The 19,284-nt window shown below is 48.0% G+C and overlaps 2 protein-coding genes across 2 annotated transcripts; one reads left to right on the top strand and one right to left on the bottom strand.

Annotated features, from left to right (window-relative positions):
* Positions 1–2,364: 2,364 nt before the first annotated feature.
* Positions 2,365–5,446, bottom strand: TWIST1 (twist family bHLH transcription factor 1). The gene is made up of 3 exons (XM_086854729.1): positions 5,358–5,446; positions 3,778–5,247; positions 2,365–3,082 (listed from the first exon to the last, which is right to left on the bottom strand). The coding sequence occupies exon 2, from the start codon at positions 4,388–4,390 to the stop codon at positions 3,821–3,823; it is 570 nt and encodes a 189-aa protein (XP_086710855.1). The 5' UTR covers positions 4,391–5,247; positions 5,358–5,446; the 3' UTR covers positions 2,365–3,082; positions 3,778–3,820.
* LOC111924293 (uncharacterized) lies at positions 5,392–17,704 on the top strand. Its single transcript, XM_086854754.1, has 4 exons — positions 5,392–6,425; positions 11,924–12,015; positions 13,957–14,045; positions 14,881–17,704. The coding sequence occupies exon 1, from the start codon at positions 5,568–5,570 to the stop codon at positions 6,285–6,287; it is 720 nt and encodes a 239-aa protein (XP_086710880.1). The 5' UTR covers positions 5,392–5,567; the 3' UTR covers positions 6,288–6,425; positions 11,924–12,015; positions 13,957–14,045; positions 14,881–17,704.
* The last annotated feature ends 1,580 nt before the right edge of the window (positions 17,705–19,284 follow it).

Raw genomic sequence — 19,284 nt, 5'->3', positions numbered from 1 at the left:
CGCTCAGTCCGCCAATAAACGGGACACATCGGTGCCTCGGAAGAAAAAAAAACAAAACAAAAAAAAAACAAAACAAAAAAAGCGAAATCAATCAGGATTTTCAAAGGCAGAGTTAATTTTCCGATTGCAAGAGTGTTTAAAATTCCCAGAAGGCAAATTAACATACATATTATTTCTTTTTTCCTTCAGTAAGCCTGACGTTGATTTAATCGCTTTTGGCTCTAGCCCGAGGAGTGCCCAATTGCAGTCCCCAATTTCAATCCAAGAGAAGGGGTATGCTCTTAGTTTTAAAACAGGTTTATCTCTCTCTTTTTTAAAAAAAATTTTTATTTTTTATTTTTTTTTTTAATGAGGCAGAGGTAGCGGTAGTCAGCCGGTGCTGACAAGTGGTGGTGAGTGCCTGCTGCCCAGGAATGCTGCAGCGCCGGCAGGGACTCGCTCGGAGGGACACAGAAGTGAGAAAGGAAGACCTGCCGGTGGCATCATAAGCCCCGCGCATAGGAATTGGGGATTTTTCTCGGGTGTTCAGCTTGATGGGAAAGTGTTACACCCGCTGGCCCAGAGGCCTCTTGCTGGTTGCAAGAGCCAGTCAGGTTTAAGTCCATCAAGCGGGGCCTCTCCCGATTTCTAAGGCCGAGCACAGTTTGATTCGTGGCTTTTAAAGTTAACTTGATTTCTCGTTCGTATTTCGCAGGAATCCCCTTCCACGAAACACGCCTTCTCCGCAGCACCGAGCAGCTCGTCTGGTTGGTTGCTTTTTTCATTCCCGGAACCTGTTTTCTTCCTAAATGTGAGGAGTTTTCCCCACCTTTCCCCGGCGTGATTTCTCCCCCAAAAGGAACAACCCAAACCTTGCATAACCTCCCAAATCCCCTTGCCCCACTGCCAAAGCTGCGCCGGCTCCCCGTGCCTCTCGCCTAGGCTGCAGCCGAGGTAACACGGACAGATATTATCTGCACCTCGGCAGTCGGTGGCATCGGGCCCGGGGGTTCGGAATATCTGAGAGGGCAGCGGTGGGTGCCAGGGTGCCGGGGAAAGGCAGCTCGCCTTCGGGAGCTCGCAGCGGCTCCCCCTCCTCTCCATCATTCAGAGCTGCGACCACCAGGGCCGTCATCTAATTTTCAAGTCCTCGCTAATCCGTCAGTGCAAACAAGTGCTGCGGGCTCTCTGCTGTAAACATTGCTCACTGGCTTAGAATACGCCCGATATTATATTCTCAATATTGTTATGATGGTAATAGACGGCAATATGTGGATGTGGAAACAAATACAGGCAATAAAGTCAACTCATGGGCTATGCAAACAGGCTCTGTCTTGAAGAAGTACCCCATCCTATTTACCCTAGACACTGGCCGAACTCAGGCGGCGGAATTCCTGTCTCCAGGGAGGGCACGGCTCGGCTCCCAGGGCGGCAGCGGTGCCCGCGCACCTTCCGCGGCCGCGGAGGGGAGGAGACGCCGCTCCCCGCTCCCTGCCCGGCTGCCAAGCGCTGGGAGATGAGCCAGTGACAGCAGAGACTCGCTCAGCTGTCCGGTTATAGGGGTTCAGGTTTGGTTTGGGTTGTTTTGTTTTCTGTTTGTTTGGTCGGGGTTTTTTTGTTTATAACTTCCCTTTCACTTTCCTTCCGACCCCTCAGATCTGGAGGTTCCCTCTCTTTTGCAGCTCGGGCTCTCGCCGCATACCGGGACCCGGCGGAAAGCATGGTGAAAAGAAAGAGGGGCAATATGCGCCCTACACGTAGAAAAGGAGAAGAGGGCGGGTTAGAGTATCCCCCCGTGCTTTGCACAACGAAGATGTGATCGCTAGTATATATATTATATAAAACCCTAGAGAGCAGAGCAGTCAAACATCACTTCCACCGGAAAACCCCACTCGCTAGACGCTTCCCTATTTCAATCTCACTTTCTTTGACTTTGCCTCTGGATGGACGAATGAATCCCTGTTTAAAACCGATGCCACTTCCTCAGTGATATCAGCAAAAGTACCTGCGCCGGGCGCTGGGGAATGGGCCCCGCTCCTGCCTCACATCTGGGGGCAAAACACGAAGGCAGGGGTAGAGCTGGGCATGAAAACCCCGCTCCCCGCTCAACTCCGCCGTGCCTGGCGTGAAGATTAAAGGGGGAGAGAGAGAGAAAGAGAGAAGAGACAATACCTTCCTCTGCAGATGCAGTGAGCTTCAGCACAGAATCATAAAGCTGTCTCAATAAATAACGAGCCTGTGTCTGTCAGTAGCTAGTTTATTTGCGTTTTTCGCCTGGTTTGTTTATACTAGTGCCCCTTCTCTCTTGGGTGTCTTTACAGCTCAACAAGCAGGTATTTATCTACAGTTCTAATCCTGAGTTCTCAGAGAGACCAAACTTTAAGGTTATTAAAATTTCAGTCATATTTATTTATTGCAGAAAAATAATATACAAAGATATTTACAAAACAATCATAAAAATAGGAATGCATTTAGACACCGGATCTATTTGCATTTTAACATGGGTCATCAATAAATAAATAAAATGTTTATTTTTTTCTCAGAGGAAAAATAATAATAATAAAAAAGTTAGGAACCGGGTATATAACAGCTTGAGCCCAGCTTATTCCCCCCTAAAAAAAAAAAAAAAAAAAAAGTTTTCATCTCTACAGGGATATTTTTGGTTGGCTGCTTGGTTTCATTCAAGAATGAAGAAAGTCCACAATAATGTATTTCCTTTCATCAGTGGCTCATAGGCACGACCTCTTGGGAATGCATGCATGCAAAAAAAAAAAAAAAAAAAAGGGCAAATAAAAAAAAAAGTTCAATTCCAACATTCTTCGTCAAAATTAAAAAAAAAAATAAAATCGAACGATTCAGACTTCTATCAGAATGCAGAGATGTGTGGATTGTACCGACGCCCAGAGGGTAGTCACTGTCCAAAGCCCTTCTCTCTTTCTCTTTCCTTAAGTGCTCCCCACGCCCTGCTTTGAATTTGGATATTACTCTTCTAATTTCCAAGAAATCCTTGGTACATTTTTTGTTAGACAAGATCAAAAAAAATCGTATCCAACTTCAGAGTCTCTAGATTGTCCATTCTCTCCTTCTGTGGGAGCAATGTCATCTGCAAAAACCCAGAAAGGGCGGAAAACTCGTTACTGAAACGAAAGTTACACAAACATCTACCTACACCTCTCTGTCTCTGGAAACACCCGTATCGGACAGGAATGGAGAAGGGAGAACTCGCCGTGGGGGCCGTGCGGTGACCGTGTGACACCCCAGCCCGGCGGACCCTGTTGTCAGAGCCGAGGAAAGGGACTGCCGGGGCTGTAGGAAACCCTCATCGGGCAGCACAACGGGAGGACATGGATTCACTTCAAAATATGAGCAGCGGCGGCGGCGGCTGCAGGAGCCATCCCAGCAGCAGGAGCCATCCCAGCAGCAGGAGCCATCCCAGCAGCCCTGCTGGCTCCGCAGCGTTTGCTGAAGGAGCGATCTCAGGCCGGCCCCATCTGGCTGGGGCACACCCGCACCGCCGCCGCCTCCCTCCCGCAGCCCAGCCCGCCGGCAGCGCCCGGCCACGCGTGGGCCCCGCGGGCCCCGGGCCGCACCTCGGCCCTGCAGGAGGAGGGACACGCCGGAGCGGGGGAGGCACCTCCGGCCGCCCCGCTCTCCGGCCGCCCCGGCAAGCCAGGCCCCTCCGGGCGGGGTGCGGGCCCTCTCGCCCCGCGGCCACGCGTGTCCGGCTCACGGCGCAGCCCGCGGCCTCTCGCCTCTCTCCCCCCTTTCTTCCCGCCGCTTTCGGGGTCCCTGTCTTACCTAGGGCTCCTGCCGGGGGGATGCGGGTGGGGGACGCCGCCTGCTAGTGGGATGCGGACATGGACCAGGCGCCCTCCATTCTCCACACCGAGAAGGCGTAGCTGAGCCGCTCGTGGGCCACATAGCTGCAGCTTGCCATCTTGGAGTCCAGCTCGTCGCTCTGTAAGACCTGGTAGAGGAAGTCGATGTACCTGGCCGCCAGCTTGAGGGTCTGGATCTTGCTCAGCTTGTCCGAGGGCAGCGTGGGGATGATCTTCCGCAGGGCGGCGAAGGCTTCGTTCAGCGACTGCGTGCGCTGCCGCTCCCGCACGTTGGCCATGACCCGCTGGGTCTGCAGCTCCTCGTAGGACTGGGGGCTGCCGCCGCCGCTGCTGCTGCCGCCGCCGCCGCCGCCCCCGCCCGCCCCGCACTTCTTGCCCCGCTTGCCTTGGGCCGGGCTGCAGGGCTCGTCCGCGGCCCCGACGGCGCCGCCGGCGCTGCGGCGGCTGGAGCGGCGCTTGCGCCCCCCTCTCTTGTTGTTGGGCAGCTGCTGCCGGTCCGGCTCCTCTTCGCTGTTGCTCAAGCTGTCGTCGGCGGGGGAGACTGGCGAGTTTGACTCGTCCTGCTGCATCATCTCTGGGGGGAGACGCGAGAAGCGGGCCGGGAGGGGGGGGAGGGCAGGGAGAAGAGGGGGGCACCTAACCCGCCAGCTCCCCCTTGATCGGCTGCTTCGCTGGCCTGCGAGGAGAAGGAGGAGGGAAGGAAGGAGGGAGGACCTCACTTTGGGGGGAGGGGGGATGGCATCAGGATCCAAGAGGAAAAAAATAAAAAGGCCAACCAAAAAAAAAAAAATATCCCTCCCGATCCCTCCTTGGAGCCCCTTCGAGGTGTCTGGGATTGGGAGAAAGTTGAAGACTTGGAGGTTCTTATAGCTCCTGCTGGCGGAAAGTTTGGGGGCAGCAGTGTCATTGGCCTGACGTGGAGAGGAGGGACTTTTGCTGAGTTTTATAGGAAAGTTTCCGCTTCCCCCCCTCCACGCCCTCCCCCAATTATTTTTTTCAAGCCATTCACAAGTGATCTGGCTTCCCCACACGCACGCACATACATCCTTACTCCAGACTCTTTCTCGGTTTCCCTCTCCGTGGTTTCTCTCTCACACTCCTTCGGTTTAGCGCTCGGCTTTGGGGTGCTGCTGAGGGGCCGGCCCGGGGGTTCAGGGGGTGCCCAGCACCCCGTGCGCCCCTGCGGAGGGGTCAGCGAGCCGCTTCGTGCCTGTGCTGGGGGCGACCGCCCCGAGCGGCCGCGGAAATCCCGCACCTCTCGGGCTTCCCCCTCCGCATCAGGCACGGCTTGCAGCGAGGAGGAAAGGGAAATTACCCGCTGGGCAGCATCCAGGCACATCTCAATTTTGACCCGCTTTAGCGCACGCCGCACTCCCAATCACTGAGCGCCCCGGGGTCTGACTTGCCGAGGGAGTCGCGCATTTCTGGGCTGGGGAGGGGGGGTAGCACAGTCTCGTCCTGCCAGGCTGGAGGACTGCGCTCGGAGAAAGCCATCCGCAGAGGTGGAAGCAGCGGGGAAACCAAGCTTTGGCTTCATACATGCATAAGTACCGGTCCTTGAGCTCGTCTTAAGAGAAACCCAGGAGGATCCGCGTCTCCAACCTGGCACATCGGGAAACGGAAGGGTGTACAGACCCTCTTTGCCCACACTCCGAGTGTACTGACCACTCACTTCAGTCCGTCCTCCCACAAGGCGCCAGTGTCCGGCACTTCCTGGGAAAAGAGATTATTTATTTTAATTTCTCTTCTATGTCTACAGCCAAAGCTATTTCTTCCCATCCCCCGCCTTTGTGCCTCCTTCCCCGCTCGCTGGCAGCACAGAGCAGGTGGTGTGTCTTTTTAACAACAGCTCAGATTCAAACGGGGGACGCCTGGGAGGGAAAGCTAGAAATTGTCACCCATCAGAAAACGGGGCGAAGTTCTCTCTGCTCCCTGCGTGCGGACGCGCTCCCCGCTGCCGGCCTGGGGAGAGGCTCCCCGGCTTGTTTGAGGTGTGAGGGCGGACAGGGCGAGCGGAATGGCAGAGGAGCGATAAATCCCAGGCGTGAAATAAGACAAGGCTTCTGGAAGAGCGCTGTCATCTTCTCCGGGGAGCAGAGTCGTCTCTCTCCTCTGCCTGAGGACCGACTCCCTTTCCTCCGGGCAGAGGTGTCTCATCCCGGGAGCTGCCCGGGGCCAGGACCCTGCTCGGCAGCCGCCGAGGGGCAGCCGCCCGGCCACGGCCGCTGGCCCCGGCCCCGCCGCAGCCCCCGTCGGGCACCCACCGCCGCCGGAGCTGTCCCGGCGCTTCTCCGTTCGCTGCCCCTCTCGGCGAGCTCTCCTTCTCCGCTTTCCATCCCGGGGTGCGAGCACATAGCAGTCTGCCCAAAACCTTCTCTTTTGGGAAACAGCTGGAAACAGGATCGGGGAGGAAATAGGGACCGCCTTAGCCGGCACGGGAAGGCACATCGGCACACAGACTCACAGTGAGCCTGCACAGCTTTCTCGGCTTTCGGCTTGTCCCTGCTGTCTTCTGCGATCACAGGCCTCTTCACTCAGCTTAACACCATGGCTGGTCCGGAGAGCTTCAGGGGTTCCCTTGTGTTGGTAGCAGCTGCTGATCCCAAGGTAAGAAGAGCTGGCTCTCCTTTCACCTCCTTCTCACCAATAATTTTCTCTGAACCCAGAGCCTCACTGCTCATCTGGGGTTTTGAGCAGTGTCATTGCAGAAGAAATGCTGGAAACAGTAGTGATGAGGATCTGTAGGTGGCTCTAGAGGCCTTCCTTCCTTCCTTCCTTCCTTCCTTCCTTCCTTCCTTCCTTCCTTCCTTCCTTCCTTCCTTCCTTCCTTCCTTCCTTCCTTCCTTCCTTCCTTCCTTCCTTCCTTCCTTCCTTCCTTCCTTCCTTCCTTCCTTCCTTCCTTCCTTCCTTCCTTCCTTCCTTCCTTCCTTCCTTCCTTCCTTCCTTCCTTCCTTCCTTCCTTCCTTCCTTCCTTCCTTCCTTCCTTCCTTCCTTCCTTCCTTCCTTCCTTCCTTCCTTCCTTCCTTCCTTCCTTCCTTCCTTCCCTCCTTCCCTCCTTCCCTCCTTCCCTCCTTCCCTCCTTCCCTCCTTCCCTCCTTCCCTCCTTCCCTCCTTCCCTCCTTCCCTCCTTCCCTCCTTCCCTCCTTCCCTCCTTCCCTCCTTCCCTCCTTCCCTCCCTCCTTCCCTCCTTCCCTCCTTCCCTCCTTCCCTCCTTCCCTCCTTCCCTCCTTCCCTCCTTCCCTCCTTCCCTCCTTCCCTCCCTCCCATCACACAGCAAAACCATACCTGGATAGCAATTACCTTGCTGGGAACAGGATGCTGTCTGAAAGGAGGGAGGGGCAGCACCACCTGAGCTGATTTGGCAGGATGCACGACTTGTCTGGGTAACCTGACCTTTGAATGGGATGCAGGACATCACCTGCTTGTCATGGGGCAGGAGGAGGGTAGGCAGAGCAAGGTGTATAGAGGAGTCAAGGACAGGTGGAGAAGTAGTATTACATGGTTTGTAAAAATAGAAAACATGGAGAAATGTAGGGATGGAGTTGGGAGAGAGGAGTAGTTGACCATAGCAGATGGCTGGGCTTAGTGTCAGCTACTCTTTGGGTGAACTGCAGCAAAATAGTTCAAAACACAACCAGCAGTGTTTAGCAGGACTCATGTGGTTCTACCTGTGACCTGCACACTGCTGTATGAACCAGGACTGTACAACCCTCCCCCCTCGCCCCCCCCCCCCCCCCCCCCCCGCCATCATCTTCATTATGGCTTTTGTTTTATCTCTGACTCACAAATGATGGGCTCAGGAGCAGCCCATGATGTTACTGTCAAGACCCGAACAGGAGTGCAAGGGCCAGATGAGCTGTGGTGGCTACAATCTGTCCCCAGGGACTTGGGCTGGGCTGTGTGTGGGAGCCTGCTTAGATCCCCAGGCCTGCTGGCAGGCAACAACCCTGCCTAGGGCTGGAGTGTGTGGAGATGTGTTGGGAGGAGGGTGGAGGTGTCAGAGAGTCATGTCTGGGAGCCTGTGTGAGAGAGAAAGACATATTGCTGTGTTTATATGTGAGGATGTGTTTGTGTGTGCATGCATGGACTGTTGATCTTTTGCAGTGTGAATACATATATATGTCAGGAGGGAAGGGAAGTCTGTGCAGGGATTAAAGAAAATCAATTAAATTCTGGTTTATTTTGAAATCTACAGTTCTGATGGGGATTGAGGTGAAGCCTTTGTTTCACACTAAAGTAATAATTGTGTTTTAGTTATGCAGTGTTAAACCATCTGTTTTGAATGTCCATTAAGCCACTAAGGTACTTCTGCAGACCACTTTAGAGCATGGGACAAAGGATAGCAAGTCCTGTTTTTCTCTATGCATAGGCATGGCTTGGGTAAGAATTCTCCTGGCTCCTTAGTCAGAATTTCAACCCTGTTTCACTCTTTGGTGGCAGCAAGCAAAACTGCAAACAGAACAAGGGCCTTTCTAGAGATATTTCCAGGTCCATTCCTGCCAGTTTCCCTGGGACTCAGCTCAGGAAAATATGTGTTGTGGGATGAACTCTTACATGGGACACTCACGGGACACAGAGCACTCCAGCATTTTGTGACCTGTGCAGAAAAGTACAAAGCACTGGTAAATCTAGATTACAGGTATGGCTGTGAACACAGAACTAAATAACTGACAAACTCCTGGGAGGAAGAAATGAGGAGTAAGTTGGTCTGTGATGATCGTTGTAGTCATGGTGGATCGCAGTGAAACAGCTGTAAAGGATCTCCCCAGCTTTATACCAGCCCTACTGTAGGCACCCATGAACTGTAGAAACACTTGCAGGATGGGACAAGCAATATCTGCCTTAGCCAGGCAGGAACATCACAGCTTTTCAGGGGAATAGGTCAAAAGGTTGATTCTTTCCTTGATTTCTAAGAATGAATGAATGAATGACTCACTTTTGTCTGCCTGTTTATAAATCAGTGCAGAAGTTTAAGCACTAATGTGCTCAAGATCTGGTGGTTGCAACTACAATGTTGCCCCTCATCAATGTGCTATACACATTGTGCATGCACACAAATTACGGCTGTATTGCAATACGGCTGTTATTTTTCCCCCATACAGCAAGCACATACACATGTAATTTAGATCACAAAGGCTGTTCACTGTGGTAAAACTCTCACTGCTTGTGATTTCTTGGAATATTGAGCAATGTGTTACATGCATGCATGCCTAGAGGCAGCCTGCCTGCCTGCTTGTTTTTGATGCCAAAGCCTTCAATTGAGTGTTTTCTCAGAGGTTTTATCTTAATGCTGCAAAGACCACTGAAATCAATTGAAGTTTCCCTGCTTGTTTCTGTAGCCAGGTATTTTAATTCCTATGGATTCTAGGTGAAAGCCTGGTCAGGACCATATCCTTGAAAAGAGACGAGAGAGCACCTAGCAACTTTCTCCACTGGTGTTCATGTTGTAATTTGCTCCGTGTAGAAAGCACACGGGGAAACAGGCTGAGAACTCTCACTATGCCCTGGTACAACTTTCTGCTCAATGACAGCAAACGGGCAGAATAAAGGGCATGGGAGTAGGACACGTTTCTTGTCTTCTTCCAGCTCTTTTTTCCTTCCTATCACCGCTGTAGCTCATACAACCAAGGACGCGGGAAAGCTGACAAGCATCTCCTGTCATTGATCCTCCCTACCTGGGCCCGGCGTGGGTGGGAGCGGTGCGGCTCTGCTCGGCTCCTCCGGCAGGGCTGGGGCTGCGGGCAGGGCTGTGCGGGGCCGGGCCGGGCTGTGTGGGACATGGAAGTGCGGGGCCGGGCTGTGTGGGGCCGGGCAGTGCGGGGCCGGGCTGTGAGGGGCCGGGCAGTGCGGGGCCGGGCTGTGTGGGGCCGGGCAGTGCGGGGCCGGGCCGGGCTGTGTGGGACATGGCAGTGCGGGGCCGGGCTGTGCGGGGCCGGGCAGTGCGGGGCCGGGCAGTGCGGGGCCGGGCTGTGTGGGACATGGCAGTGCTGGGCCGGGCTGTGCGGGGCCGGGCAGTGCGGGGCCGGGCCGGGCTGTGCGGGGCCGGGCTGTGTGGGACATGGCAGTGCGGGGCCGGGCTGTGTGGGGCCGGGCAGTGCGGGGCCGGGCTGTGTGGGACATGGCAGTGCGGGCCGGGCCGGGCAGTGCGGGGCCGGGCTGTGCGGGGCCGGGCTGTGTGGGACATGGCAGTGCGGGGCCGGGCTGTGCGGGGCCGGGCAGTGCGGGGCCGGGCTGTGTGGGGCCGGGCAGTGCGGGGCCGGGCTGTGTGGGACATGGCAGTGCGGGCCGGGCCGGGCAGTGCGGGGCCGGGCTGTGTGGGACATGGCAGCGCGGGCCGGGCCGGGCAGTGCGGGGCCGGGCTGTGTGGGACATGGCAGTGCGGGCCGGGCCGGGCAGTGCGGCCGGCGGCCACCGGAGGGCACGATTCCCCGCCGGCCCCGCCGCGGCTCCCGGGTGACTCGCTCCCGCCTTGACCAGAGCCCCGCCAGGCTGCGTCAGCCGAGTTTCGGGGCCCTGAGGTGCTGCCCGCCCGCTCCCGGCTCTGTTCACTCGTGTTTCAGCGAGCCCCGAGGGTTTCTCCTGGCTGAGGTGGCCCCACGCTGCCCACCCAGGGGAAGCCGTGCTGGGTCCTGGGGAGAGGTCCGGCACACGGATCCCCCGCGGACATACGGACACTTCCCACGGGTGCGCTTCCAGTGCCGGCGCTTGGACACCCGCTTCGTTCGGAAGTTCTGGAATACGGATAACGCGGAGTTTCTCTGACGAGTCAGTTTTATCGTCAACATCGCTACAATGATTTTTACTTAGCTTTTAAAGTCGTTGTCATGCGGCCGTTCATGTAAGAGTCTTAGCAGCTTGCCGCCACGAAAGGATGTGACAGGGTTATTCCCAGTGTTCCCAGTGTCCCCAGTGCGCGGCCGGTGCTGCATCATTCCCGCCTCTGGGCCGGCGGCAGAGAGCGCTGCGCCCCCCGCATCTCCTGCATCCATCCTCCCCTCCCAGCTCTCGAATCTGTGCGAGGCCCAGAAACACCTATATCCTACTGGCAAACTAGGCAGCCCCACACAGGAGACAGGTCTCCCGATAAATTCAGATCTGAGATTATTTTCAACACTCGTTTTTATATAAAATCTTTTATTCAGCTCCAGAAATAATTTGTGGCCGTGGATGGGGCTGTTTAAGCAGATCCTAAGTACCTTGGTGGAAGCCTGAGTGGTGTCCTCTCGTGTATCTGCGACAAGGCCAGTCCTTCCCATCACAAGAGATCAACATATTTAATGCTGTGGTGGAGTTCTGCCCCTAATTATGGCTCTGGGTCTTGTTTATGTGGTTTCACATCTAAGTCTGAAAAGACCACTTAGTATAACAATCTTATCTACACTCCAGGGGATAATAGTTATTTTTATTAATAATGGAGCTTATTGGCTATTTCAGCTCCTTTGTTTTTTTTCCTTTCCATCTCTTCCATCTTTCATGCGCTGTACAAACATATATCTTTTTCTTGTATTCTTCCTTCTCTCATGCATTACTCAAATCTATGTATTCAGTCTCTCAGTACACTTGGCCTACAGAAACTCCATTAAACTTCAGGCCCTTTTAGCCACAAATTCTGCTTTTTTCTTCCAGCCTGGGGCAGGGTGCACCTCCATCACTGGTGATGGATAAAGAATTCAATAAAGCCTTCTTCCTATGGGTGGACTCAAATTCCCTGCAGCTTGAGCAGTTAGAATTAGAGCCGTAGAGCCAGGATTTCAGCATAGAAGTGAGCTTTCACCCTGTTAGCCGTGTCTGCAACCCTAGGAAAAATATACCCCCCCTCCCATGCTTCCTACTATATGTGCTCTCCCTTAGGGTTTCAGGTGCTCTTGGAATCTCACAGTTGAAAATGAAAAAGAGGTCATATGAGAAACAACCATAACTCAGAAATGAACACAGAAATTCAATAGACAGGATAATAGGCTGTTTTGTACATCTGAAGCAGGCAGCAAATTCTGGTGTGAGGGAAAGAGCACGGAAGGTCATCCCAACTATACATATGCTTTCCTGGGCAAAAGAAATGTGTGTGTTTTATTTTGTTTTTTGTTTTTTGTTTTTTTTATTGGTAGGCTAATTGAATGCCAGGTCTCCAAGTTGGAATCCATCCACCTTCTCCTCGTGGCCATAGACCACATGGGTTGAATGTCACCATGCAGAGAAGGTGAGCCTGGAGGGGAATGGTTCACAGAAATGAACACTCATATCACTCTTATCTTACTTTCAAGGACACCTACTTAGAAGTAGGAAAACTTTTGAGGGAGCAAGGGTTTATTTCCATCTCTGCCAGGTTGTATTTCCTTTCAGAAAAGACAGTTGGCATGGATCAAAGTTTACATATTCCTTTCTACTTGGGGAGATTATAATTGTTTTATGCTATGGGCTATCAGCTATGATGCCTAAAGATCTTCTATCCATGATTATTCCTCGTTTTACAGCCCCAATCTCACTTTTCTTCCTCCAGAATACAGGATGATGATTAGGTTACCTTTTTCACAGAGGGCTGATCTGTCCATAAGTCCATGTCCTGGCTTTATTTTCTGACCAAAAATTATACAGTAGGTCAACAATGAAGCTGATCTAGAGCACAAATCTTGGTTACCAAATTCCAAAGGCAATTTTTCAAAGAGGTAGTAATTTACTGATATGTTAAATTAAATTAGCACACATTCATTGTTCACATATCTGTGCACATACTTGACTATTTATGAACTCTGACCTCCAAACAAACATCTGTACTTGTATTTATACAAAATACTGTACTGCTTCTGCCTTGAAAAGTATCTATATCAAACATTCTCATACCAAAATCTACTATCTGACCTTGCAGCACTAAAAATAGTTAATGTCAGAAGCAGAGAAATGTTTGTTTCTCCTTTTAGAACATTTGTGCTTACATTCATTAAGGACTTTGTCCAAAATCCTTTGATGTCAAGGAGACTGTTCAGTGGCCTTTGGATCAAGTCTTAAAAAGGGTCAATTAAACTTTAAATAAAATGAAAATTATAATGGGTCCAGCCTAAGAGTATAAGAGATATGTAAGAAAGGCTGCCTTTGGAGTAAAGCATCAGTCATTGTTCTCTAATATTTAGCTGATCTTGTGGAATTTTTCATTATTAAAACTATTATCCTTTTCAGTAAGGTTGTAATTAATTTTTAGTCTTCAAAACATCCACATTTTTCTTCATAGTAGGAATGTTGTTGCTGACTTAGTAAGTGTAAGGATGCTTTGAGCTCAGTAGGGCCTATATGGACTGGATCCTAAGCAGTAAGATATGACCCAGATTTTCAAAGTCAGAGCAGAGACTTAATTCCAAAATACTTTTCTGACTCTAAAATATGTTCAGGTTTATGTCTGACTTCACATGTGAGCAACTTAAGACATTTTCTATTGTCTGATCTAATGTTAAGCTTTGTTTTTCACACTTTGCAAAAGGACTAATGAATCTCTTGGCAACAGCAGATGATGTAATTAATTTGAAGGTAGAGGATGTTCAGTGGAATGTAGCAAGAGCTTTAGCTCAAAAAAATGAACTTTATATTTCAGTTGGTAATCCTTTTCTCTACAAGAATGTGTAATGTTTAGAGCATCCATTTTAATAAAAAAGAAACCAGTATTAAAACAAGCTATAGACTCACAGAGCTTACTGCACTGCTTCCTCGTAATCACTGTATCAGAGGTATGAGTAATTTGAATGTCTGAAGGAATTTTTGCTGAATCTGGGTTATTTGACAGTAAAATGGTCATCATTCCTTCCAAACAGATAGAAGTTTGATCAATTATATTTCAGTGGCTTACAGCCATATGCTATCTACAGTGACATTTGTGATCTATTTTTGTTATCCCCAAATGGCCTTCAACCTAGCAGTTATCTGCCAACATGTTAAAGTTTTGGTCAGTGAAAATCCTTTAGTGTCTTGGAAAGATTCATGATGTTGTCTTTTGGCCAAAGTCCATTATGGGTAACTACAACTTTATCTACATTCAACGTATGTAATTGAGTGGCTGTGGTATGGCACACTGTCATTTGGCTTAATTTCAATCAACTAAGATAACTCTCTGTATTTTCTTTCCTACAACACTGTGTCATGTTGCTGTAAAAAGTGAAACAGCTGCCACATTCTCCTTCTTGAGGATGCATCCCAGAATGGGCTGTTTCTTCCGAGAGGACAACGTAGCCTCCAATTTGGCAGGTAAGATTTTGCAACACCAAATCCTTCCATCTGTGGTTTCATGTTGTCAGTTCATTGCAGGAACTAATAGTCTGGTTTAGATGTCAAACTATCTGATTTGTTAGTGTAGCTGGCAGGTTAACTGTCTAAGTCCTACCATTTCCTCACAGAATTCACTGTGGGTAGGAAATTTCATCCAAAAAAGAAGAAAAATAACCATCTTTAAAGATTAGAAGCACTGTTGGGAAATTAAGTTCTTAATGCTAAATCAGATGTATGATAGGAAGCACTTCATAATTGCTCACATTAAGGGTAAGGGGCCAACCCAAAGGCATATAGACAGGAGGAAAAAAGGCAATACAGTCACTCAGCTATTACTGAGAGAAACAGCCCTTTATATTCCCACAGATCTAATGTGCATCAGAAACAAGTTAAACTGCTACAAAGAGGTAGAAGCTTTTTCATTCCTTGTGGTTATGGGAATGGGAGGCATTGTATTTCTCTGCTCATATCCCTCCCAAACTGCTCATTGAGGAAAAAAGGATTTCTGCTGCTCCTTAAATCATAGAAGTTAGCAAAATATTATATGACAAAATTCTGCCATTAAACTTTGCTCAAGAGCGTTACAAAATGGCCTGTGAAATCCATGCTGGAATAGGTGCTACTGTAAGGACATCAAAACTGAAGGGAATGGATTAGCAGCTCCCCAGTAACAGCTGTGGCACCACAAATGATGCAGATAAGCACCACCCCATTTGCAATACAGACACAGGAGAGCACCACCCTGCAGGCAGTAGCAGCATTATACATGGAGTGGAAAGAAACCACAGCAAATACAGTTTTGTGTTTTCCCTAGGTTTTCACTAAGGAGCCTTCATGGTGTCACCAGCATTTCTACCATGCTACTGCAAGGTGATCATTACCAGCCTCTGTGTAGACTTTCTGTCGTTCAAAAATGTGTCACTGGATGCTTTCAGCAAGAGAAAATAGTTTGGGCATAAAGTCTTCTCTTTTCATCTCTGAGGTCACACTGCATCTTTGGGGTGATATGTGGTGCTTATGTGCTATGGAAGTGATTCAGAAGCCCTCACAAGAAATATTTCTAATGACCCATAGCTTCACAAGCACTATGTTCTGCAAGGAGAAGCAGGGTTGAAGTGAATGTCATTAAAACTTTACCTTTGTAGTGCTCTTCTCAGGTATCTAGCATGTCTTTCCAGTTTGAAGGCAAAAACCACTGGTCTTATACACCAAAATGCTCTCCAGTCAATGGATCCTTCAAATAATTTGGCCAATGGTATGCTAAAAATTCATATTTCTACTACTCTCAAAAACAAGATGAGAAATTTACCTGGTTTTGTTTTGCTTTGTTTGTTTGGGTTTTTTTTGGGTTTGGTTCAGTTTACATATTTCAGAAGATGTGCCTGCACATTTTAAATTTTTAAAATATGATGAATGCTGTGTGTTCTCATTATAGCTTTGGTAGAACTTATTTCTCTCCAAGGGCAAACCCCATGCTCTTAACATCACAGAAGTTCCTCAACATAATGAGGTTCAGTCCGTAGGTATGGCAGTTGTGATCTGAGAGGGGATGCTGGAGTCTTTCTTTTCCTGGATGTCTGAAACATAGTGAGAACTGACTCATGCTGTTGTTAGCCCAAGTACAGCTGACAGAAAAAAGCAATGAATGGGTGGATGTTTCCAAATTGAATACCTTGGGGCTGGTAAAGGTGTTTGCAGCTATAGGACTTAAAGTCCATCTTACCAAGGACTGGTTTAGTAGTTCAAGCACAGTTTTATCAGTACTTCAGAGAAAGTTCCATTTGCTCATGATTAAAATTTGGGTTCTGTACGTCAAGGAGGCGGCACCTGATGAGGGTCTAAACTGTCAGTTTAATCATATTTGGCAACATTCAAGATATCTGCAAAGAAAATTTAAACAGAGTCAGATGTAATATGAAATGAATTCCACACGCCTTCAAGTAAGGCAGAGAAAGATCTGAGATAGCCCTTCGTTTTACAGTCTCTCAATCATCTTTTCCCTTTTTTCCCCTCTATTACTATTATTCATCATCCTACAACTTCTTTTGCATCTGGTAGTTTGCAGAGTTATGAGAGTCAATGGTGTTGCAGAGTTACTGCAGTATTCTAGCATATAATTAAATAATTATAAAAATAGATTAAAACATCTTTCTGCATATTCACTTAATGCTCTTTATATTTTGTATCATATACGCTAATATTAACAACAAAAACGTGAACTACTTAAGATTGTTAGTACTCACAAATGTCCCCAGATGATGTTGCTGAGGCCTAAATATCTGATTCAGCTCAAAGTTATTTAAAAATAATTTAAAAATTATGCCTGTACTCTGAAAATTTCCTGGCAGCTAAATGACTTAGTTATGTACATTATCCCAAAAGACTTCATAGGAGCTTCAGTGCCCAAGACCAGGCCCAAGAGCACCTTGAAACATCTGAAACACTTCAGCATCTGGATAATTACATACTTTTGGGACCAACCCACATTTCTCTTTGGAAAATGTTTCCCCTGCATGGCTGCAGACAACAGATGGATCATATGATCTCTACATTTGAAAAGATGGCATAATTCTGGCAGACTGTCAGCTAAGTGAAAGAGGCTGATTTCAGATCCTCATTAAGAAAATATACAACCACACGAAGTGGACTGAATGGCAGAAAGTGATCGCTGGCGCCAGCTTTAATAGAAAATATAGCACACTTGCAACATGAAATCTGCTGAGCTGTGGCTGGATCTAGCTCTATCAGGTTTTACATTCTTTTCCCAAATAAATGCCTTCTAAAGGAGACATTCTTTGTAGTATAAGGGCCTTCTGTTTCCCAGGAGGGAGGGGAGCAGAGCAGTGGAGGGTTAAAAGGCAAATTCGAAGGGCCACCAGGTCTAGGGTTGGAGCAGGGTGCCAAGGCTTTGTTGAGTCTTCCCTTACACTTGCAAAAGTTTCTGTTTAATGAATCTTTTCTTTCTATTTCTAGTCTCTTGGTATATTTTTTAGGGTGCAGATGTTACCCCTTGGAAACACCCCTTGGAGAGGGCATGGCCCCTTCTCACTGCAGGGCTCCAGGAGCAAGGCCCAGTGCCTTCTTTACACACATTTCCATATGGAAGCAGACCTGCCAATCCCCTAAGAGCCTGAGTAGGAAACCCAGGGCACTGTAAAGTGTAATATAGTTTCCCAGAAACTCTGGTTATGAGCAACAATTTCACTGTAATCACTACTCACAGCTGAAGAGAAAAGGACTGGTGGAGCTGCACACCTCCATTTCACCATCAAACACCAAAATAATGGCTATGGCTTCAGGTCACAACTTTTGTTTCTGCAGTAACATCAGGATCGTTATATGATATCTCATCTTGGCCACACAAAATAATGAACAATCATAAATCATTTCTTGCTTTGAAACTCTTTGTTAAACTATCTTTTTGTAAGATTAGAGCCAACATGTATCCCACACGAACCTGAAAAGTTCAAGCAGTAATGGTGGTTGCTGTGGTATGTTTATTCCTGTATCCTTTGTTCTGTAGCTACCACTCTTCCCTCTGATAACTGTAGGTTTCAAAAGCTGGAATCATCAACAAGGTTAAAGACTGCATAGTAATTAAACAATGCTAGAAATAAAAAGAAATAGCAACTTCTGAATTAACGTCTTCTCTCAGTGCATGTGTTTCTGTTGAAGACTCTGCTCACAGATTTCCCCTTTGCTGTGTAGAGAATCATAAAATACTTGTCCTTGATCCCCTGTAAGGCTTGGAGCAAGAGAAGATGGGACTGGAACTCATAGGGAAATTATTATCTTTCTCCTGCTTTCAGACCTAAGGAGAGACAGTTAAACCAACAGGATACTCTTTATCTCTCTTTTTGAAGTTATGGCAGAGGCATGACAAAAAAACATAAACAGCCCTAGAATCTCAGTATGCTTGATTATTTGTGTGAAATAAAGTCATGGATGACAATAGTGAAGCCTGTCCTTCTGCAGTGCAACATACTCTGTGTGGGAACCATTTAAAATGCTTCAGCATGGAAGAACATGGTCTGTGCCACTGTTGTGGCACTCAAGCTTTTGAGAGCAGCAAAAGCCACGCTAAGATAATATAATTCACACAGCAATTTGAATATGTTGCAGTCTTTATAAGTTTATATTAATGTGGAAAACTATACTACAAAAGTAAAGATAACAGAATTACTCCCCTATTGTGACTTCTTCGAAGAAATAGGAATTTCAGGTATGTAAGGACCACTGAGCTGGAGTGTAGCTGGTGGTCAGCAGAGTGAGTAGTAGCCCTGAAAAATTCAAAGGCTTAAACTTCAGTGCCAGTCAGAAAAAAGGTAACCACTGAAACTAGGATAGAGAAGGGGAAAAGCAAAATTTGGATGAAACACAATTTAAAAAATAATATCTGACTGCACTTCTTAAAAAGCTAAAATTCTAGGCAATTTCAATTGAATATTTTTATTCTGTAAAGTCTTTTATTCTGAATATATTGCTGTGACAAATGTTCATCTCACTATCTGAAATAAGCATTTTTTTTGAGCAGAGTTGAAGAGGTAATAAGCTGAACTGATTATATTTAGCAAGTTTTTAGAAAAAGCACCAATTTACTGTGCTACAAAAAGAGCATAACCAGCGCACCTATCCATCCCTGTAACTGTTCTCTTGTATTGCTAGGAAAAGCTTGGCTGTCATTGTTTCAAATTAGTAGCATTCAAGCCCAGTAAAACAACAAATTCCTGTGAAAACAGGGACTCTGCATGCACAACAACCACATTTTAAGTTTCAGTATTTCAGCTATTTTTAATAAAAAAAAAAAGTCCCCCAAAAACTAAAAGTCCAAATTAATTGAAAGGACTAATAGGGTCATATAGAAATTCTCTTTGAGGAGAACCACCGATCTGAAAAAGAAATCAAAGCCACTTTTCCATTAATTTTTTACCTTAGTACCTCCATGACTTCAAAAACTAATTTACTTTAAAGTTTGTAAAATAAAAGAAAAAAAAAAAAAAGTATTGTTGGACTAAGACTTCACTTATCAAGTTTCATCCTAGAGGGAATTTTTATAGCTGAGTTATAAACCCTCCACATTTGAGTGTTTATAATGGAAACGCTGACAAATGCGATAATAAACACCAATCATGGGGCCAGAGTAGCTGATCAGAGAGTGGATGCAGAAGTTTGCAGTGCTATCATAATATTTTGTTCTGTTTCCAGCACTAGTTTGCTT

The sequence above is a fragment of the Cyanistes caeruleus genome, chromosome 1 (genome assembly GCF_971803275.1).
Source record: "Cyanistes caeruleus chromosome 1, bCyaCae1.hap1.1, whole genome shotgun sequence".
NCBI lineage: Eukaryota > Metazoa > Chordata > Aves > Passeriformes > Paridae > Cyanistes > Cyanistes caeruleus.
Note: the sequence above shows the minus strand (reverse complement) of the source record. Positions and strands in the feature narration are given on the sequence as shown.